This window comes from Lycorma delicatula, chromosome 3 (assembly GCF_047948215.1).
Source record: "Lycorma delicatula isolate Av1 chromosome 3, ASM4794821v1, whole genome shotgun sequence".
NCBI lineage: Eukaryota > Metazoa > Arthropoda > Insecta > Hemiptera > Fulgoridae > Lycorma > Lycorma delicatula.
This window is the reverse complement of record NC_134457.1, coordinates 213,997,503-214,014,262: the sequence shown is the minus strand read 5'-3', so window position 1 is coordinate 214,014,262 and position 16,760 is coordinate 213,997,503. Positions and strand designations below refer to the sequence as shown.

The 16,760-nt window shown below is 27.7% G+C and overlaps 1 protein-coding gene across 1 annotated transcript in view; it reads left to right on the top strand.

Annotated features, from left to right (window-relative positions):
- Positions 1 to 15,142, top strand: part of pan (transcription factor pangolin) — an 810,214-nt gene extending 795,072 nt beyond the window's left edge. The window contains exon 14 of the mRNA XM_075359090.1: positions 14,331 to 15,142. Within this exon, the coding sequence (XP_075215205.1) occupies positions 14,331 to 14,880 (550 nt within the window). The 3' untranslated portion in view covers positions 14,881 to 15,142. The remainder of the gene's footprint in view (positions 1 to 14,330) is intronic.
- The last annotated feature ends 1,618 nt before the right edge of the window (positions 15,143 to 16,760 follow it).

Sequence of the window (16,760 nt, the reverse complement as noted above, 5' to 3'; positions counted from 1 at the left end):
TCTGTAGAGCCATTCCCTCAACCAACCCACCTAAGTACTAAGTATGCAGTAATTCTACAGGTTCCCATATCCTCAACTTGGATCCTGGGATATTCATTGTGGGGTACTCCCACAAGGTTTTGCCTAGACACTCACTAGTTTTTTGTGAAAACTTTATGAACATTCCAGTATGAAATAGAAGAAAAGAAAAAAGGTAGGTAAATAAGAAAGGGATGATCTTATCTATCTTGTAACCAAGATACAAGACAACCGTTTCAAACAAGTGCTTCAAAGCTGTTTTAAGCTAGATGGTCCATCCTACCAAAAATTCTTGGGAGATTGAAGTATCTGCCTAGATGGGATCAACATATTACCGATCAATTACATTTTTAACTTAAATATATGTAGCAACTCTAATTTTTTCTAGAAATTAAAAATCCCATAAGAATGTGGTTTCCTAAAAAAAAAAACTTGCTCATGTGTTGCATGTTATTCAAATGATTACAAATGCCATTCATCCAAATCCTCAGTAAAGAATAGAAAGACAACTTAAGACTTGTTGTGACAGTAATAAATATAAAAAATATATGTTTTTAATTAATTAATGTTTAGTTTAAATATGTTTACTTATTGTAAATTATAAAGTCTAAAAAAGTGTCAGGAATTGTTGTTGGAATTTAATTCTGTGAGTTTCAGTTTAATTTTTTTAAATAATCTAAAAAGGTGCATTCAAGTATTATTTTTTCATCTGTCTGTGTTTTGGCACTATAGCCTTATACATATCTTTACACTTAGCAAAATTACAAATATATGTTTGTAATATGACAAACGCTTATTTGATTTGAATTACCTGATAAAACCGCATGAAATTGTATGTAATGTGGATAACTTCATTTCATTGGATGATGGTTTTGAGAAACACTATAAGAATAATTGAGTAACTGATATTTAAATGTATGCAGATTTATAGATAAACCTATTTTTGAACCCTGAGGGTTGTGCTAAAAGTTCTGATTCAATTAAAAAATTCTGAGATGTGGAGATTCTATTTTAGTTGAATATATTTAACTCCATCATTAAAAATTATGTTGTGTTAATTATAATTGCAATAATTAAAATAGATCAAGAAGTATAATTTTTGTACTTCTTCCATTTCTGGATATTTAGGAATTCTGAAAATTGGTATGATTTGGTTTGCTAATTCACCATATTTTTGTGAAAATGAATTGGATCTAAACCAGTTTTAGTTGGATTGATCAACAGATCATTTTTTTAAGTGTGGTTCTAGAATAATTCTTTGGATGAAGGCAAAGTTAAGGAAAAGCTGAAGATCTGTGACTTTACTGGAAAAGCCAGGGCATATGAGATTTTAATTTGCTGAGAATGTAAAAAAAACATCTGTTCGATAAATTGTCGGAAGAAGCTTTGCTGTTGTTAGAGCTGGCTACTAATAATTATTATTCAATATATTCAGAGTATTGCTGTAACAAAATCTATCAAATGTTTTATTGTAAAGTCAATTATAATACAAATGTTTGTGAGGGTGCTTGGGATTTATATGGAGCAGTTTGTATCCATTTTGCTTAATTCCTCTTTTATCACTATCTCTGTTTTCATATGTTCTTTTGTCTTGTTCAGAGTAATAGATCAGGGTACGAATTAATTTCCATACTAAATGTTGCTACTCATCTTATCTCTTGCTTTTTCTCTTCAGTTTCTTATGCCAACAATAGCGAACTTTTTCAAGTTCATTAACCAAGTTGTTGGTCCTAGGTAAGACTTCCTTATAACCTGATGATTCTACAAAACCTGAACTGAGTAATATCCTGGAAAATGTATGGATACATTTTCATAGATCAAAGCTGTTCTTAAGTAAAAATAGTTGCTGTTTTAATGAAAATAATGCCAGATGTATGTTGTTGGCATTTATTAGTAGCTAAATTGTAGTATTTGACAGCATTTAAAATTTAAAGAAAAAAAGAAACAGTTTATTACCATTTTTTTACCTCAGACATGTACATTCCATTTTTCCTTTAGTTTTGCTTTTGTGATATCCAGCCATCATTCTTTCCATAAGTGAGTTCTATCTAACTTTTCTCGACCATGTCATCTTATTTCTTGGAAGAGCTAGCAAATTCAGTCTAAATTATGTAATTTTATCAGCCATTTCCATTCATCACCTAATATAAACAGAACACATGTATAAAAAATTAACTGTCAATTGCTTGTTTAAACATACTAAATGAGACAAAGAAATGTTCTAATGAATAAATCCAATACAGATTATTATAATGTTTGTCTACCCATTGAAGAAGTTTCAAAACTGTTGTAGTTAACAACAGTACCACCAAAGACCATTGAAGAAAGAGCCAAATAATAATTCCAAAAATATTTTATGGAACTACAATTTCATGCAACAGGAAAATGAGAAATTATTTATTTATTTTTGTCATAAAAACCTGTTCTTTCATGTAAAACTTTGATCGGCCTTGATGTTTCTTGAACCACCTCTTAGGTGTAGTCTTCAGCTAATATTAACTGACACTAGATCTTTCATTGTTGATCTTTTGGATAAATCCATTTAATTGTTTTTTGCTTAGTTCAGATGCTACTCTAGAATTATCATACCTTGTCATTAATTAAAATTGTATTCATAAGAGGCATTAAGAATTTTAAACTTTGTATACTAATTTTTTTTATGGAAATATCATTTAAAAATTTCATTTACAAATAAGCAGGTTCGGTCAGTCATTCATATAGACTGAAGCATTTTGAAAACTCATTTTTTTAATTTTTTTATTGTGTTGTTTGTTTATTATGAAATTGCTTTTGCCATTAGCTATAATGATGCCAAGATATATAATCATGCAGTTAAATTGCATTCTGTACTGTTTAACATTATAAATCTTTGGAACCAGTCTTTAAATATATTGTTTGCCTTTGAATTTGCATTGCTATTTCAGATGCTTCTATTCTACTTATATGCTACAACCTGAGATGTACAAGGTGTTTTTAAAATTATTAGGTTTTAATTTGCGGTACCATCATGCTTAGGATCAGGATTCTTCTTGTCTCTAACAATAACCTTATTTATATGAATTCTTATACCTGTTTACATTTTACTAATAGTGTAAATGCTCATTTTTGTATAGTTTTTCTACAACTAAATTTACATATATATATATATATTTGTATATATTTTTTAACTTTCTCAACTGCTTATTATGAACATTTTTAATGTGTTGATAACAAACTTTAATTGCTGAATTAAACTTTCATAGTAATTACTCATTAACAATGAAGTGGAATTAAATTTAAAAAAATTATTTGCTTTAAACAGTACGAGAGATAAGTAATTTCTTTGCGTTCAATATAATTTAGAGAAATTAGTATTAGAGAAATAGTATGAAAATATTATTTTGAGTACTTTTACAAATATTGTTTAGTGGAAAGTAATGGACATTTTTTATATTTGCCATGTAATATAAATTATATGTATTGGTATTGATTCATGACATATTTTACAAAACAATGGTAATAGTTCTTTACACTTCTTTTTCTTTTAAAAATGTGTTCAGTAAAATTTTGATATCTATATTTTTGACAATCCATTACAAATTAGTTATAACCATCTACATAATATTTAATAATACATTAAAAGATTAGAGTATTGTTTTTTAAAGTAGTTTTTGGGAGCGACTGTAAATGAATTATAGAGATTTCTAGTATTGCAAACAGGGGTCACTCACTGGTTATTGTAGATATTTTGTAGAAGATGTAGCTACACCTTTTTCACTACTTAGTCTCTTAGCTGTCTTGTAGTTTTTTCTTTCTTCCAGCATTGATCAATCTTTTTTGTAGATGAAATGTGTTTGTGTGCTTAGTTGTACACAGTAATATATACTTTTTATCTTATTTTTATACAAACATGAATAATGCACGATTAAGAAAAAATGTATGTATATACGCGTGTAGTAGAATTTAAAAAAATAATTAATTGGGATCTAGGTCAGTTTTAACATGTACTGTTATATTAAAATTATAAACTAACAGAATTAAACCAATCATCGTAAAAAATAAATGTCTAAGTTGGGCTTAATTATTTTTGTTATTCGTTAGAAAAATCTATACTTAAGCAGTTTAGATAATTTAAAAAAAAATCTGTAAGATAAAACGTTTGAAAACTTTTGCAGCAATTTACTGGGAAATTATTCTTATCTGGCAATCATCAAAGTTTTTAAAAAAATTGTTACGTTTCACTACTGGAAGATGTCGCTTTTTTTTAGCAAAATTAGTCAGACATGATTGTGTTATTTTGCACAGTGGAAAATTTGGCATGAGACCTATTGTCATCTTAATCTGAATCATTCTATTTATAAAAATTTTCTTTTATGGTTTTTACGATTTCATATAATTTAAAAATGGGAAACTTTGCTTTACCATTGTCATTTTTAATATTTCTTTTGCATCCTTCTCATTATTCTCTTCAAACCCAGGAGTTGAATGAAAAAGATTTAAAAAGAAAAAGAAATATTAATAATTGTACTTTATTATGTTTGAATTTGAGAGTTGTTTGTGTTTCCTGTGCACGAGGTCACAATTTCTTTTTCAAACATTTTATAAATTAAACGTAGCAAACGATTAAGATCTTAATTCATTAAAACTAGCCATAATTTCACTTGTCATGCATTTCTTAAAAGACTCATAAAAGAAAGCCACTGTAAATGTACTTAAGCCGAAATGATCAAATGGATTTTTAACAGTTCAAATCTATAACAATTTTTTTTCTTCAATTTCACCATTTCAGAAGAGTATTTTGTCTATCTGACTTTATGTCTTATTCTTTATGCTATGTAAGACAAAATACTTCTTTGGGTGGTTATAACATCATGTTTGTGTTTACTTGTGTTGTGTGCATTTGAAGTTTATATAAAAAAAAGATAATTAAAAATATAGAAAGTATTGAAATATCTAATTTAATTTTTTTTTAAATTTATTAATTTTGGTATTGTTTTTTTTTATTATTACATAAGTTCTTGAAAAGTCCATTTCATTTACTAACATAAATTCATTTAACTATTTATTATATTTTCTGGGTCTGTTTTATAACAAAAGAGTGGCCCCTGTCAACAAATTAAAAAAAAAAAACAATTCATTGACTAATCTTTTCTACTTTTATTATTTATTTATTTTTGTTTTTATTTTCTATCTTATTAATTTTGTATCTTCTTGGTGTTTTCTTGTCTCTGTGGAAAGACTGTGATTATTAATTAGTGTATTAAGACTAATTCACATGAATTTTTATATAGTAACTTGGGTGTGTATTTTTTTGTATTCAACTTTAACATGAAGATATAGTTTTACTCACATTTTCATTTGTAATTATTAATTATTATTCTTTTAATTGGTAATTTGTTATGTGTATTTAATTATTTTTTTAATATTATAATAAATCTGAATTTGTAAAATATATTTTTAAAATTTTATATATATATATATATTTATTGTATTAAAATTTAGAAAATCGGTTCAGAAAATGTGTCTTCCCACATTGAGAAGAGAAACACTGTTATATTTTATTATTAAAAGTCACATTAAAAGAAAAAGATTAAACATCTTATTCATATTTTGTTGGGGCTGTGATGGACTAAAATTTCGTAATAAAACCAGACCCGTCAAATTTTAAATTATTATTTCTATTATTAAAAAGATTGTTTCCTTCTCAAATCTTTATTCATTATATCTTTTTTAATTAGCAATATTTATTTATAGACACATTTTCTGAAAAGATTTTTACCATTGTGAGTTAACAAAGGAAACCCAGAATATTTTTGTGCTACAGTTTTTCAGTGTTTGGAATTTTTTCTTTATAGAAATAATATTTAATCTTGACTTATTTACGAATTATTTAGTGTTAAAATGTATTTAGTTTTATTTCTTGTAGCAAAATAATGCTCTAAATTTGTTAGACTGAAGGAAGAAATTAATTGCATATTATTACTTGCTAGTATCGTAGTAAAGTGATACAATTTTCATAGCACTGATAAATTTAAGAAAATTAATAAGTCTTAGTACTTTTTGTTGTAATATCTTAAAAACTGTAAATGTTTTAAATAAAAAACTGAACCAAATTTAATAAATTGAAAGCTCTTAAATAAATCTCATTTTCTAATGGCTATTGTGGTTATCCATATTATTATATTTTATTAATTTGGTTTGGTAAGTGGTTTAAAACGTTTGTGGTTTTAAGTCATTTTTATGATTGACCATTTAACTGTCATTATGTATAAAAACAGCAAATATTAATACTACTTTTTTTTTCATTATTCAACTTCAGATCTGCTGTAGACCTTTGTGTAGAAGGCTCTGTCTATCGTATAATCATGATTTTGAATTATATACCAAAGTAGTGACCAGTGAATCTAAAGAATGCTATAAAAAAAGTAGTTGGATTCTTATTTTTTTAATATTTCAAGTGCTATGTAAATTGTATTTGATTGTAATAATTACGGAAACAGAAGAACAATGAAAGATTGTAATGAGAGCAGAATATTTTTGCTTTATACAACTGATGTAGTGCTGCCTCATTCTTAGTTCTTACTGTAAATTAAAAATGAGAGTGAAATCAGTTGTATTTATTAATTACTTTGGTAGGCGTATGTTTTCTGGGTTTTCTTAATAGTAGGCAAGATTTCTGATAGGTCTGGTTTTGTTGTGGCCACAGTCCCGAATTGGGAACTACAGGTTTATCCCTTGGTCACAGTTTAGTCCACCACGGAACCACTACTGCGGCCTCCCCTCAGGAACCAACTTATGTTAATCTCTAGAACGCTGTGAGTCGTGAGTCTTGTACCGTTTGTTTCATAAATGTCATAATTTTTTTTTGTTTGCTTGGTTTTTTGTGTGCGTAACAATCCATTGTCAGTAAATTTGTTGCTCTAAATGTTTTATAGCTTTTGATTGTCTTGTCATTAAGTTTTTTTTTTCAGTTTGTTTTTATTTTTCATTTTTAAAAGTGTTTTAACAAAAAATTCTGATAGCTGTATATCATTTGTAGATGTTGTGTTAATCGTTTTTTATGTGGTACGATGCATTATTTTTTAAAAATTCTCTAAGTAATGTAAAAAGTTTAGCTACCAGTATATCAGCGCTTAATTTTTAAACAATATTTTATTTACTTAATTTTTGCTTAATATAGTTAGAGGGAGAAAAATATTCTTATGTTCAACCATTGTTTTTAATTTTTTTTGTAGTCAGGGCTGAAATTAAAATTAAGAAGTTATTCATATTTTTCTTCTCTAAATTTTGTATCTATTTTTATTAAAAATAATAACATTTTAACTTTGTTTATGCCTCAGCACTTTACTTATTAGTATAAAAGAAGAAATATCTTAAAAATGTGGTTTAAAAAATATATATATATGATTTTTGTTTAATTAAATACTGGTTTGTTTTGTAAGTTAAAGAGTTTGTCAATTTATTGTTGTAGTATAACATTGATTTTTTTTATCTTTTGTATAACTTTATTAGAAAACTAATTTTTTAATTTGTTTTTATTAATTTAGTTGATAGTAAAATCCAATTTTATTCTTTTTTTGATGTTTTACTGAATTTTTTTTTTTTGGCATGCTGCACTGCACTTATTCCAAAATGCTTGTAAATTTAATTTTATTATTAATTATTAGAAATAGTGACCTCTGTTTGCTGTTTTCTTTAATGTTGTTCATGGAATAGTTTTTTTAAAAATTGCACTGAATGTGGATTTTGTTATTGTTTGTTATTTATTTTTGAATTAAAGTATTTTAATTATAAACTTACGAAGGTTAACAGTGAAAGCATTGTTACCATAAACAAAGCACACACATTTTAATATATATTTTCTCATATTTTCATATATTTTAAGTGGGTGTTATGGAATTACTTAAAAGGAAAACTGGTTTGCTATAAATATGTTAAATTTGTGTGGAACTAGAAGTTGTGCTATAAATATTATAGTATTTTTTTATGGTTAAAACCAGCGGATGCAGCATTTAATAATAGAGTAGTAGTATTGTGACAAGTTTATCATAAGAGTACAAAGTTAAATTTATTGGAATCCATGTACTTGCAATTCTCATTATCTAGATAGATCATTTAAATTGAATTCTCTTGTTTTCTTTCTAAGCGTATTGTTTTAACAGATTGTGAATTTTTCAAATAACAGACTGATAAAATTGTTCAGTATTATATGATAGCTACTAGTTAAACCAGAGCAGGGAAGCTTGTAAAAATAAAACTACGTTATTTGTTTTTATTTTCTATATGTCAATACTGCTGCTGTTAATAAAAGATTAATGTAATGTTCAGTATGAAGGAAAATGAATAGAGAAAAACAAATTTAAAATATTGACCGATTAATGTGACAAGTTTATCATAAGAGTACAAAGTTAAATTTATTGGAATCCATGTACTTGCAATTCTCATTTTTCTTACAAGTGTGTCTGTGTGTAATTTTTTAAATTATGTAATGTTACTTGCTTTTGGCTAATTTTACACAAATCTAAAAAAAATTGTATGAATGAGAAAAATTAGAAAAAGATATAAAGGGTCAAAATTTTGTGAAGAAAACAGGTTCTCTGATTTTATATAGATTTCTAATATACTGATGTGGGGTGATTTAATAAAGTTTTTGAATTTTCTATTTGCATTTCTAGTGGATTGTTCTGAAATTCTGGATATAAAATACATTTATACCGAATTTATCAGAATAGCAAAATATTACATTGAATATGTTATTTAAAAAATCAGAAGTCTACATTACAATTAATTTAGATTGAAAACTATCAAACATGTAATGAATGTATGCAAGTCGGGATATTTTTTTGAGACAAATGTTTCAGAAAAAATTATACTAGATGAGAAAAAAGGATAAAATAATCCATTTTCAGTTACATATTAATTTGATGATATAAAGAAAGGAATGATAATGAATAGGAAGACAGTTAGAAACAGATAATGAGCAATGTAATATCACTTAAAAAAATAAATACCTGATATTTCTTGTATCACCGTAAGAAATAGTCAGTTTGGAAAACAAACTAAGAAAGAGCCCAATTGTCATGGCCAGAAAAAAGTGAATTAAGCTATACATTTTCTTCATTACTTTATTTTATAATTTTCAAATCTCTGTAGATCAAGGCATTGTTTAAGATGCTGGACAAATTGTAATCATTGATTCAAGGCTGTAGGGAAGGTAAATAAAGATCTCATCTTACTCAACCTGTATGATTTCTGTCATTTTCCAAATTTAAATACTGAATTAAAATATCAAAGATTTTTCTGACTTTGCCGATAAAGAGCGTACTGTGAAAAATGAACTCATGAGTGTTTCACAATAAGAGTTCCAGTTACATTACAAGAAATGGGAATATTGTCTAAACCAGTATACAGATGCTGAAGGAAAGTACTTTGTAGGCAGCGGCTAGCTACATTTTTGAATGTATGTCTTCGTAGCACTAGGAAATGAATTATCATACTTCATGAGTTATTATGTTAATTTCCTAAAGAAAAAAAATGGTAGCTTTAGAAATACGTTTTATTATTTAGACTTGACATTAAGAATTTTGTGATGCCAAATAGTTGAAATATAATAAATGTACAAAGGAAAGTCAAAAGAAAGCAGAAGAATGTTTATTTTCCTCCTAATCATATCTTGCAACACTGACTGTTCTGTTATAAATCATAACTTCATATTATATATTGAAGTATTGTGTCATTGTTAGCTATGAAACGAGGTGCAGTCTCATAATACATTTTCTTAATTCAGAAGTGTGTGAAACCAACTGATATAGAGTAAAATGTAGCAGCAATATAGGGAGAGTTGTTTGAGTGGAAGCAACATCTATGGGTAGATAGATTACTCTAAAAAAGAAAGGATTTCTCTTTGTGATAAAGAATAGAAAATTAAGCTTTCTACTTCAAAGAATAATGACAATATTGAAGTGGTTAAACAAATAATTCACAATAATTGATAAATTAAAGATGATGAAGTTGCAAACGAGTTGAATATAAGCCATAGCTAGCATTTTCAATTGTCCATTATTCTTTAAAATTTCAAAAAGTCTACTTGCTGGTGGGTTTCACGTCAAATGATAGAAGTCTTCAAGAAGAATCGTTTGAAAATTTATCAAAAGCTTTTCAAACATTATGAAGTTTGGAAACTCATTTCTGAAGTAGATAATAACTGTTGATGAGACATGAGAGTCCATCACTTTGAACATGGCAGTAAGCGATAAAATTTAGACTGGATACAACCTTCATTTTTTATACCAAAAACATTCTTACACATGTTGCAGTAAATTTGATGATTACAATATTCTGGGATGTGGGAGATCCAGTTTTAATTCACGTAACACCTAAGGTGAAACAATGAATAAATAAAATTAGTCTGAGCTACTGTGATGACTGAAGGCAAGAATCAGATCCAAAGTGCACCGTAAACTTTCAAAAGGTGTAATTTTTCTTTAGAATAAGACTCAACCTCATACGGCTAACAAAACTATACTTTCCCTTCAAGATCTCGGTTTCAAGTTGTTGGACCACCTCCTTGTTCATTAACTTGCCTCCAAATGATTTTCAGCTTTTTGACTCATTAAAAGAGCTGTGAGAGAATCATTTTTGTTCTGATGAAGAAGTCATGGAAGTGATGAAAAATTTTCCGTACACCAGTGTGAAAGTTTCTTTCAAGAAAAAAATCAAAACTCGGTTAAAAGATGGACTAAGTGCATAGAAGTAGGAAGGTTGAAGTTCAAGTTTAACATAATTGAATTATATTAAAAAAACATATTTAATTACGAAAGTGCAGATAAGAATAATGATTTTTAATTACTTTACTTTTTGACTTACCCTATTATTTTGTTCAAATAAAAAATGATGTGATAAATAATTTTATGTAAAATTTTATTACATCCTAGGCATTTATTTCATTTTACATTTAATTCTACTGATTAAATATTTCAGGTAGAATATCTTTTGGTATCTAGTTAAATATTTGAGTGTTCTGTAATGTTAATTTAAACTGCTAAAAACTGAGCAAGTGCAATTTTATAATAAATTTCAGTATTATTATCTTTTGGATTGTAATTTCTCTGGTTTTATGTAATAGTTACTTTTGGTTAACTTTTAAATTGGATGTATTGTAATTTTTAACGGACGTTATCTTTTTTTATTGTAAAGATTCTCTAACTGTTCTGTGTACTGTATGTTTGGTTATTTATTTATTTTATCTTATTCAATCAAACTGATAAGATAGTTCACATAATTTAAATAATTGTTAACTCTACTTTGCATTACAAACTGAATTGTTATTTAAAAGCTAAAAAGTGTCTATTCAGTTTTTGTTTATTATTTGGAAGTCATTTTAAAAACCTTTTGTCTATTTAAAAGAATTAAATTTATTGTAATCTGTATTTTTTTAAAATGAAAGTTACCATTGGATTATTAGATTTTGAGTAAAGTTTTATCATTTGAAATTTTATTGTTCTGTGTTTACTTTGTTACATATTCTTGTTATCAGATATTCTAATTTTAATAACTTTTAAATTTATTCACTGTATTGATATCTTTCATTTGTTAAATTATTGGTCTAGTTAGTATAACATATTAGTATTTAAATTATCATTAGACATTGCCAATCAGTCTTGTTTGATTTTAATTTTATGAGATGGTATTGCCTGATAATAATGGTATCTTACTATGTCAGCATATTGTTGACTGGAAAAAAATAGTTACGTTGTAAAATATTGTATTCTGTTAAAATTAGTGAGGATTAGTTGTAAGATTATATGCTGACTTGTTAGGATTTGTTTGATATGAAGAGATATTTTATACTATTAGATATCTACAACCTTTCTCTCTCTTTTTTCTGTTTAGCTCCACTGTCCACTTTTCTGTTTAGCTGTTCAGGAAATGAAGTGTAGTCTCATACAGTCTCAGTTCGACCATTCCTTAGATGTGTGGTTAATTGAAACCCAACCACCAAAGAATCCATCAGGATTCAGGTTGTATCCATGAGATACAACCTTCTTCTTCTTTGTTTCTGTTTAGCCTCCAGAACCACCATAAAATATTACTTCAGAGGATGAATGAGGATGATATGTCTGAATGTAAATGAAGTATAGTCTTGTACAGTCCCAGGTTGACCGTTCCTGAGATGTGTGGTTAATTGAAATCCAACCTCCAAAGAACACCGGCATCCATGATATCTAGTACTCAAATCTGTATAAAAATAATCACTTTTGTTAGGATTTGAACCTTAGAACTCTTGACTTTGAAATCATCTGATTTGTGACTTTGACATCATCTGATTTGTGACTTTGAAATCATCTGATTTGTGACAACGAAATCATCTGATTTGTGATGACGTATGAGTTCACTACTAGACTGACCCGGTGGGTTACAAGATACAACCTTAAGAAAGCAATAAGACTTTCTTTTTCCTGTTTAGCCTCCGGTAATTACCATTCAGATAATACTTCAGAGGATGAATGAGGATGGTGTGTATGAGTGTAAATGAAGTCTAATCTTGTACAGTCTCAGTTCGACCGATCCTGAGATGTGTGATTAATTGAAACCCAACCACCAAATAACACCGGTATCCACAATCTAGTATTCAAGTCTGTGTAAAAATAGCTGGCTTTACTAGGACTTGAACGCTGGAACTCTCGACCACTAGACCAACTACTGCTGGACCACTAGTGCTCTAGTGGTTAGGTCTAGTGCTTACCACTAGACCAAACCGCTGGGTTACGAGATATAACCTTTCTTTTCCTGTTTAGCCTCCGGTAACTACCGTTTAGATAATTCTTCAGAGGATGATATGTATGAGTGTAAATGAAGTGTAGTCTTGTACATTCTCAGTTCGACCATTCCTGAGATGTGTGATTAATTGAATACGAGATATAACCTGAAGCTTACTAAGAACACTGCAAGAAAAATTATTGTTAATGTTTTGATTTATAGTTAATCTAACTTGCTTTTGTATCTCCCATTTTTTTCTGTTATATTTTGAAATAGGAAGCAAATGTGGTAGGTATGTTTAATGTTTTTGTTCTATTTAGAAATATATTTTTCTTCTTACATGCTTCCTATGGATTTCAAAAAACCCTTGATTTGATTTTTTCCAAATAAAACAAAAGTGACTAACCTATCTAGTTTTGTTACTCACTCTGTGCACATTATTCTATTTTGTTCACATACGGCTTACTTTATCAGCAAGAGTCATGTATAAAACTGAAAAATAGGTTTTTAATCAATTTTCATGAATTTGTCAGTCCACTGTTACAGGATATGATATATGAAAAATGTAGTAATTAATTTTATTGATTAATATTTTATAATCATCTTAACCTAAAAATAAGAAAAAGTAAAAACAATAAATTATTCTGTAATCTATCATGTTAACATTTTTGCACTCTTTAAAGGCTTTAAAAAAGGAATCTTTGTATGTATTTGTGTTAATTTCATTGTTATAGACATCTCCATTCATGCAGTATAGTAAATAGGGTATTTAGAAAGAGAAGATATAAGGCTGTCATTGACACTAAGTTCTAGCCAGAATTATTCTTTTACAATTAGCAGCTATGCCTTGTATGACAATTTTGTAGAAAAACTTCAAAATAAAATAAATCTTTACAACCATCTTCTGTGTTGGAAAGAGACTTCAAGTTCATTTTCTGCCTTGAAAAGTCTCAAGTGCTGTTATTTACTATGAGACGCTAAAAAAACAATTGATTAAAACTGATTCAAACAGCCTATCTGGTTCATGATAATACTTATCTACACACTGCTCGTCACACACAAGATGTTGCAGGTCTTCAATTGGGAAACTTTGACTATCCATGCAGAGCCCAGTTCTCATACCAAAAAACTATAACTTGTTAATAAATTACAAAGAACATAAAGATTAAAGAATATTTCTTCTAAAAATATTTTAATTCCAAAATAAAATACTTCTAAAATCATTTTCTAGCTTTTATGTTTTACTTTCTAAATTTTCATTGTGTAATTGTAATCGATTCAAGAGTTAGTCCTGTTGAATGAATTTACTGTTGAAAGGATTTAATTATACTGATGAAAAGAACTACAAAATGTGAATCAGTGATTGAAGTGACACTTGTTTAAAGATAAAAAATTTGTGAATTTTTCTATTGTTAGTATTTTGTTGTTTATTTTATTAGCGATAAGTATGTTTTTTAATTAATTTCTCTTTGTTGTGTTTATTTCAGTTTTGATTTTCAGTTGATTTAATTTGATTTCTTAATGTAAGCTTTTTATTGTTTCCCCAATTAATTGGTTTCTGGTTTCTTTTTTAGGCGCAAGAAAAAATGTATCAGATATATGGAATGTGGTGAGGATGGAAACCAATCAGAAGACAACTTAGGCAGCTGTGGGAGCGTGGGTGAGGCACAGACACCGCCGGAAGATGATAGTGAGTCATTTCATCACTCGATGTCTAGTCCAGGAGGATTGAGTGGGTTATCTAGCCTGACTAGTCCTTCGATGATCCTGCCGAGTCCGAGCGCTAGTCTGGCGAGTCCAAGTGTTAGCCTGGCATCACCGTGTATGAGTCTCCAATCACCCCTCACACCTCATGCATTGGACTTTGCTGAATGCAATAGCACTAACTCTAATAAACCTCCCCCACCTCCACCATGCCTCCCATTGCTCATCAATCACCACCTCGCTGTAGTGCAGCCTCATCGGAACCCTGTCGGGACCAATCCTCATGACATAAACAATCCTTTAAGTGTTAACCAGTTGACAGGGAAGTGTATAAAAAATTCCAGTTCAAGCCCGGGTTCAAGCTCAGCTACAAGTTCGGGTAAAGAATCGACTTCAAGACCTGTTATTAGTGTCCCGTAGCATACGGGGAAGGAGCGGTAGCGTGGTGGCGGCAAATTCAGTGAACTTATATCTAGATACTTTATGATACGCTACTGCCTACCGCTTGAATTTCTCTTATATAGGTGATGAATGTTATTTAGTGGTAACAGAATATCTGGAGTAAAATAGATAATACATGCATACATTTCATTATTACCTCTAGTATTATATATCAGTTGATAATCCTAAAATAAATTCTTTTTAAGTTTGTACTTTTACTACATATGTATAAATATGTAATAATTTATATTTAAATCTAATAGTATTGTTAAATCTTGATTAAATTTATTATCTATTTTATTCCGGATATTAATATTGACTCTACATGTATTTTGTTATAGCTGCTCTGAAACCAAGATGGATTGTTTAGGTAAATTTATTTTCAAATTAAATTCTCAATAAATTTTATGAATTTTCTTCAGTCATGTTAGTTTTTGTGTAATTTTATATAAATTTTAATGCTCAGTGTAAAACATATGTGTATATACAATTTTAATAAATATTTAATAAAATAATTATGCCATTGCTAACTTATATAAATATACATATTCTGTGTGTATATATATTTTTTCTTTTCTCTTAAAAGTTTTTAACACGAATTGAATTAATAAGTCTTAAGAAAAAATTTTACTGTTTTCAAGCAGCATTCACTCACAGAAAAGTTTAATATTACGCAAATTATTTAAATGAACCAAGAATTAAATAGTTTTTATAAATTTTTATTTTGATTATCAAAGTAAAAAAAAGTTTTCTTCTTAGTTGTCAAGAAATTGCACAATTAATTTGTAATATAAAAAATAAATATATATATATATATATATATACACACATGTAAAATTTTTATTACGTTATTAGAATAAAATGTTTGAAGGTGTTCTAATTTCTTTTTTACGGTTATATTCAGGGAAAACATTTTTGTAGTAGCAAAAAGATGTTTTAAAATGTATTTTTGTTTTTAAAAGATGATTGATTATTAAATGATAGTAGTGTCATACAAAAAGATACAAACATACACAGCTCATGATTCTTAACACTTATTTTAAGTGTTTTGTTGAACAAAATCAAAATATAAAAATTCAGTCAAGCCAAAATATTGTAATTTATTGCTGCTTTAAAAAAAATGAATAAGTATAATTTGTAAAGTATAAAAAATAGGATAATAAAAGGCTTCTTTTTTTTAATTTAAAATTTGAATTTGATGTTTGAATTTTATCATAAAGCTTTCCTGCATTGTGTTTGTGTTTCTAATAAATTTGTTTTGTATGATTTGATGCTTAATTAAATTATTTTAAAAAAAAACAATAATAAAATACAGTTATACACAAACATTAAAAAAAAAAAAAAATATTGATATTATATATTATAAATCCATCACAATAGTGAAAATACAAAAACATTTAACAATTCAATGGAAGCAATACTTTGAAACTTAATAGTTTGAAAAGATGATTGTTTAATTTAAATGATGACTAATAATACATGCATCAGTTGAATGATAGTTTTGATTACTTCAAGATTGATGTAAAAGAATGAATTAAATAAATATAACAATGTGTGTTTTTTGATTGAGTTAAATGGATGGAGTTAATGTCTAAAAAATGCAATTATGATTACTTTATTCTGTGAGATAAAAAACATCCGACTATCATAATAAAGTTTACAAAATATTATATAAATTTTGCCAAAACATAAAGACTTTTAGTAGGAGGGAATCTTCAAATTTACATGGAACTTATGTCATCTGTCTTTGATTTAATTCCAAGTTCCAAACCGGGCAGAAGTAGGTTAAGGAATACCATACTTAACAATTTTTGGTAGAATACAGTAAAACAATTTTTTAATTAAATTAAAATGTCCTA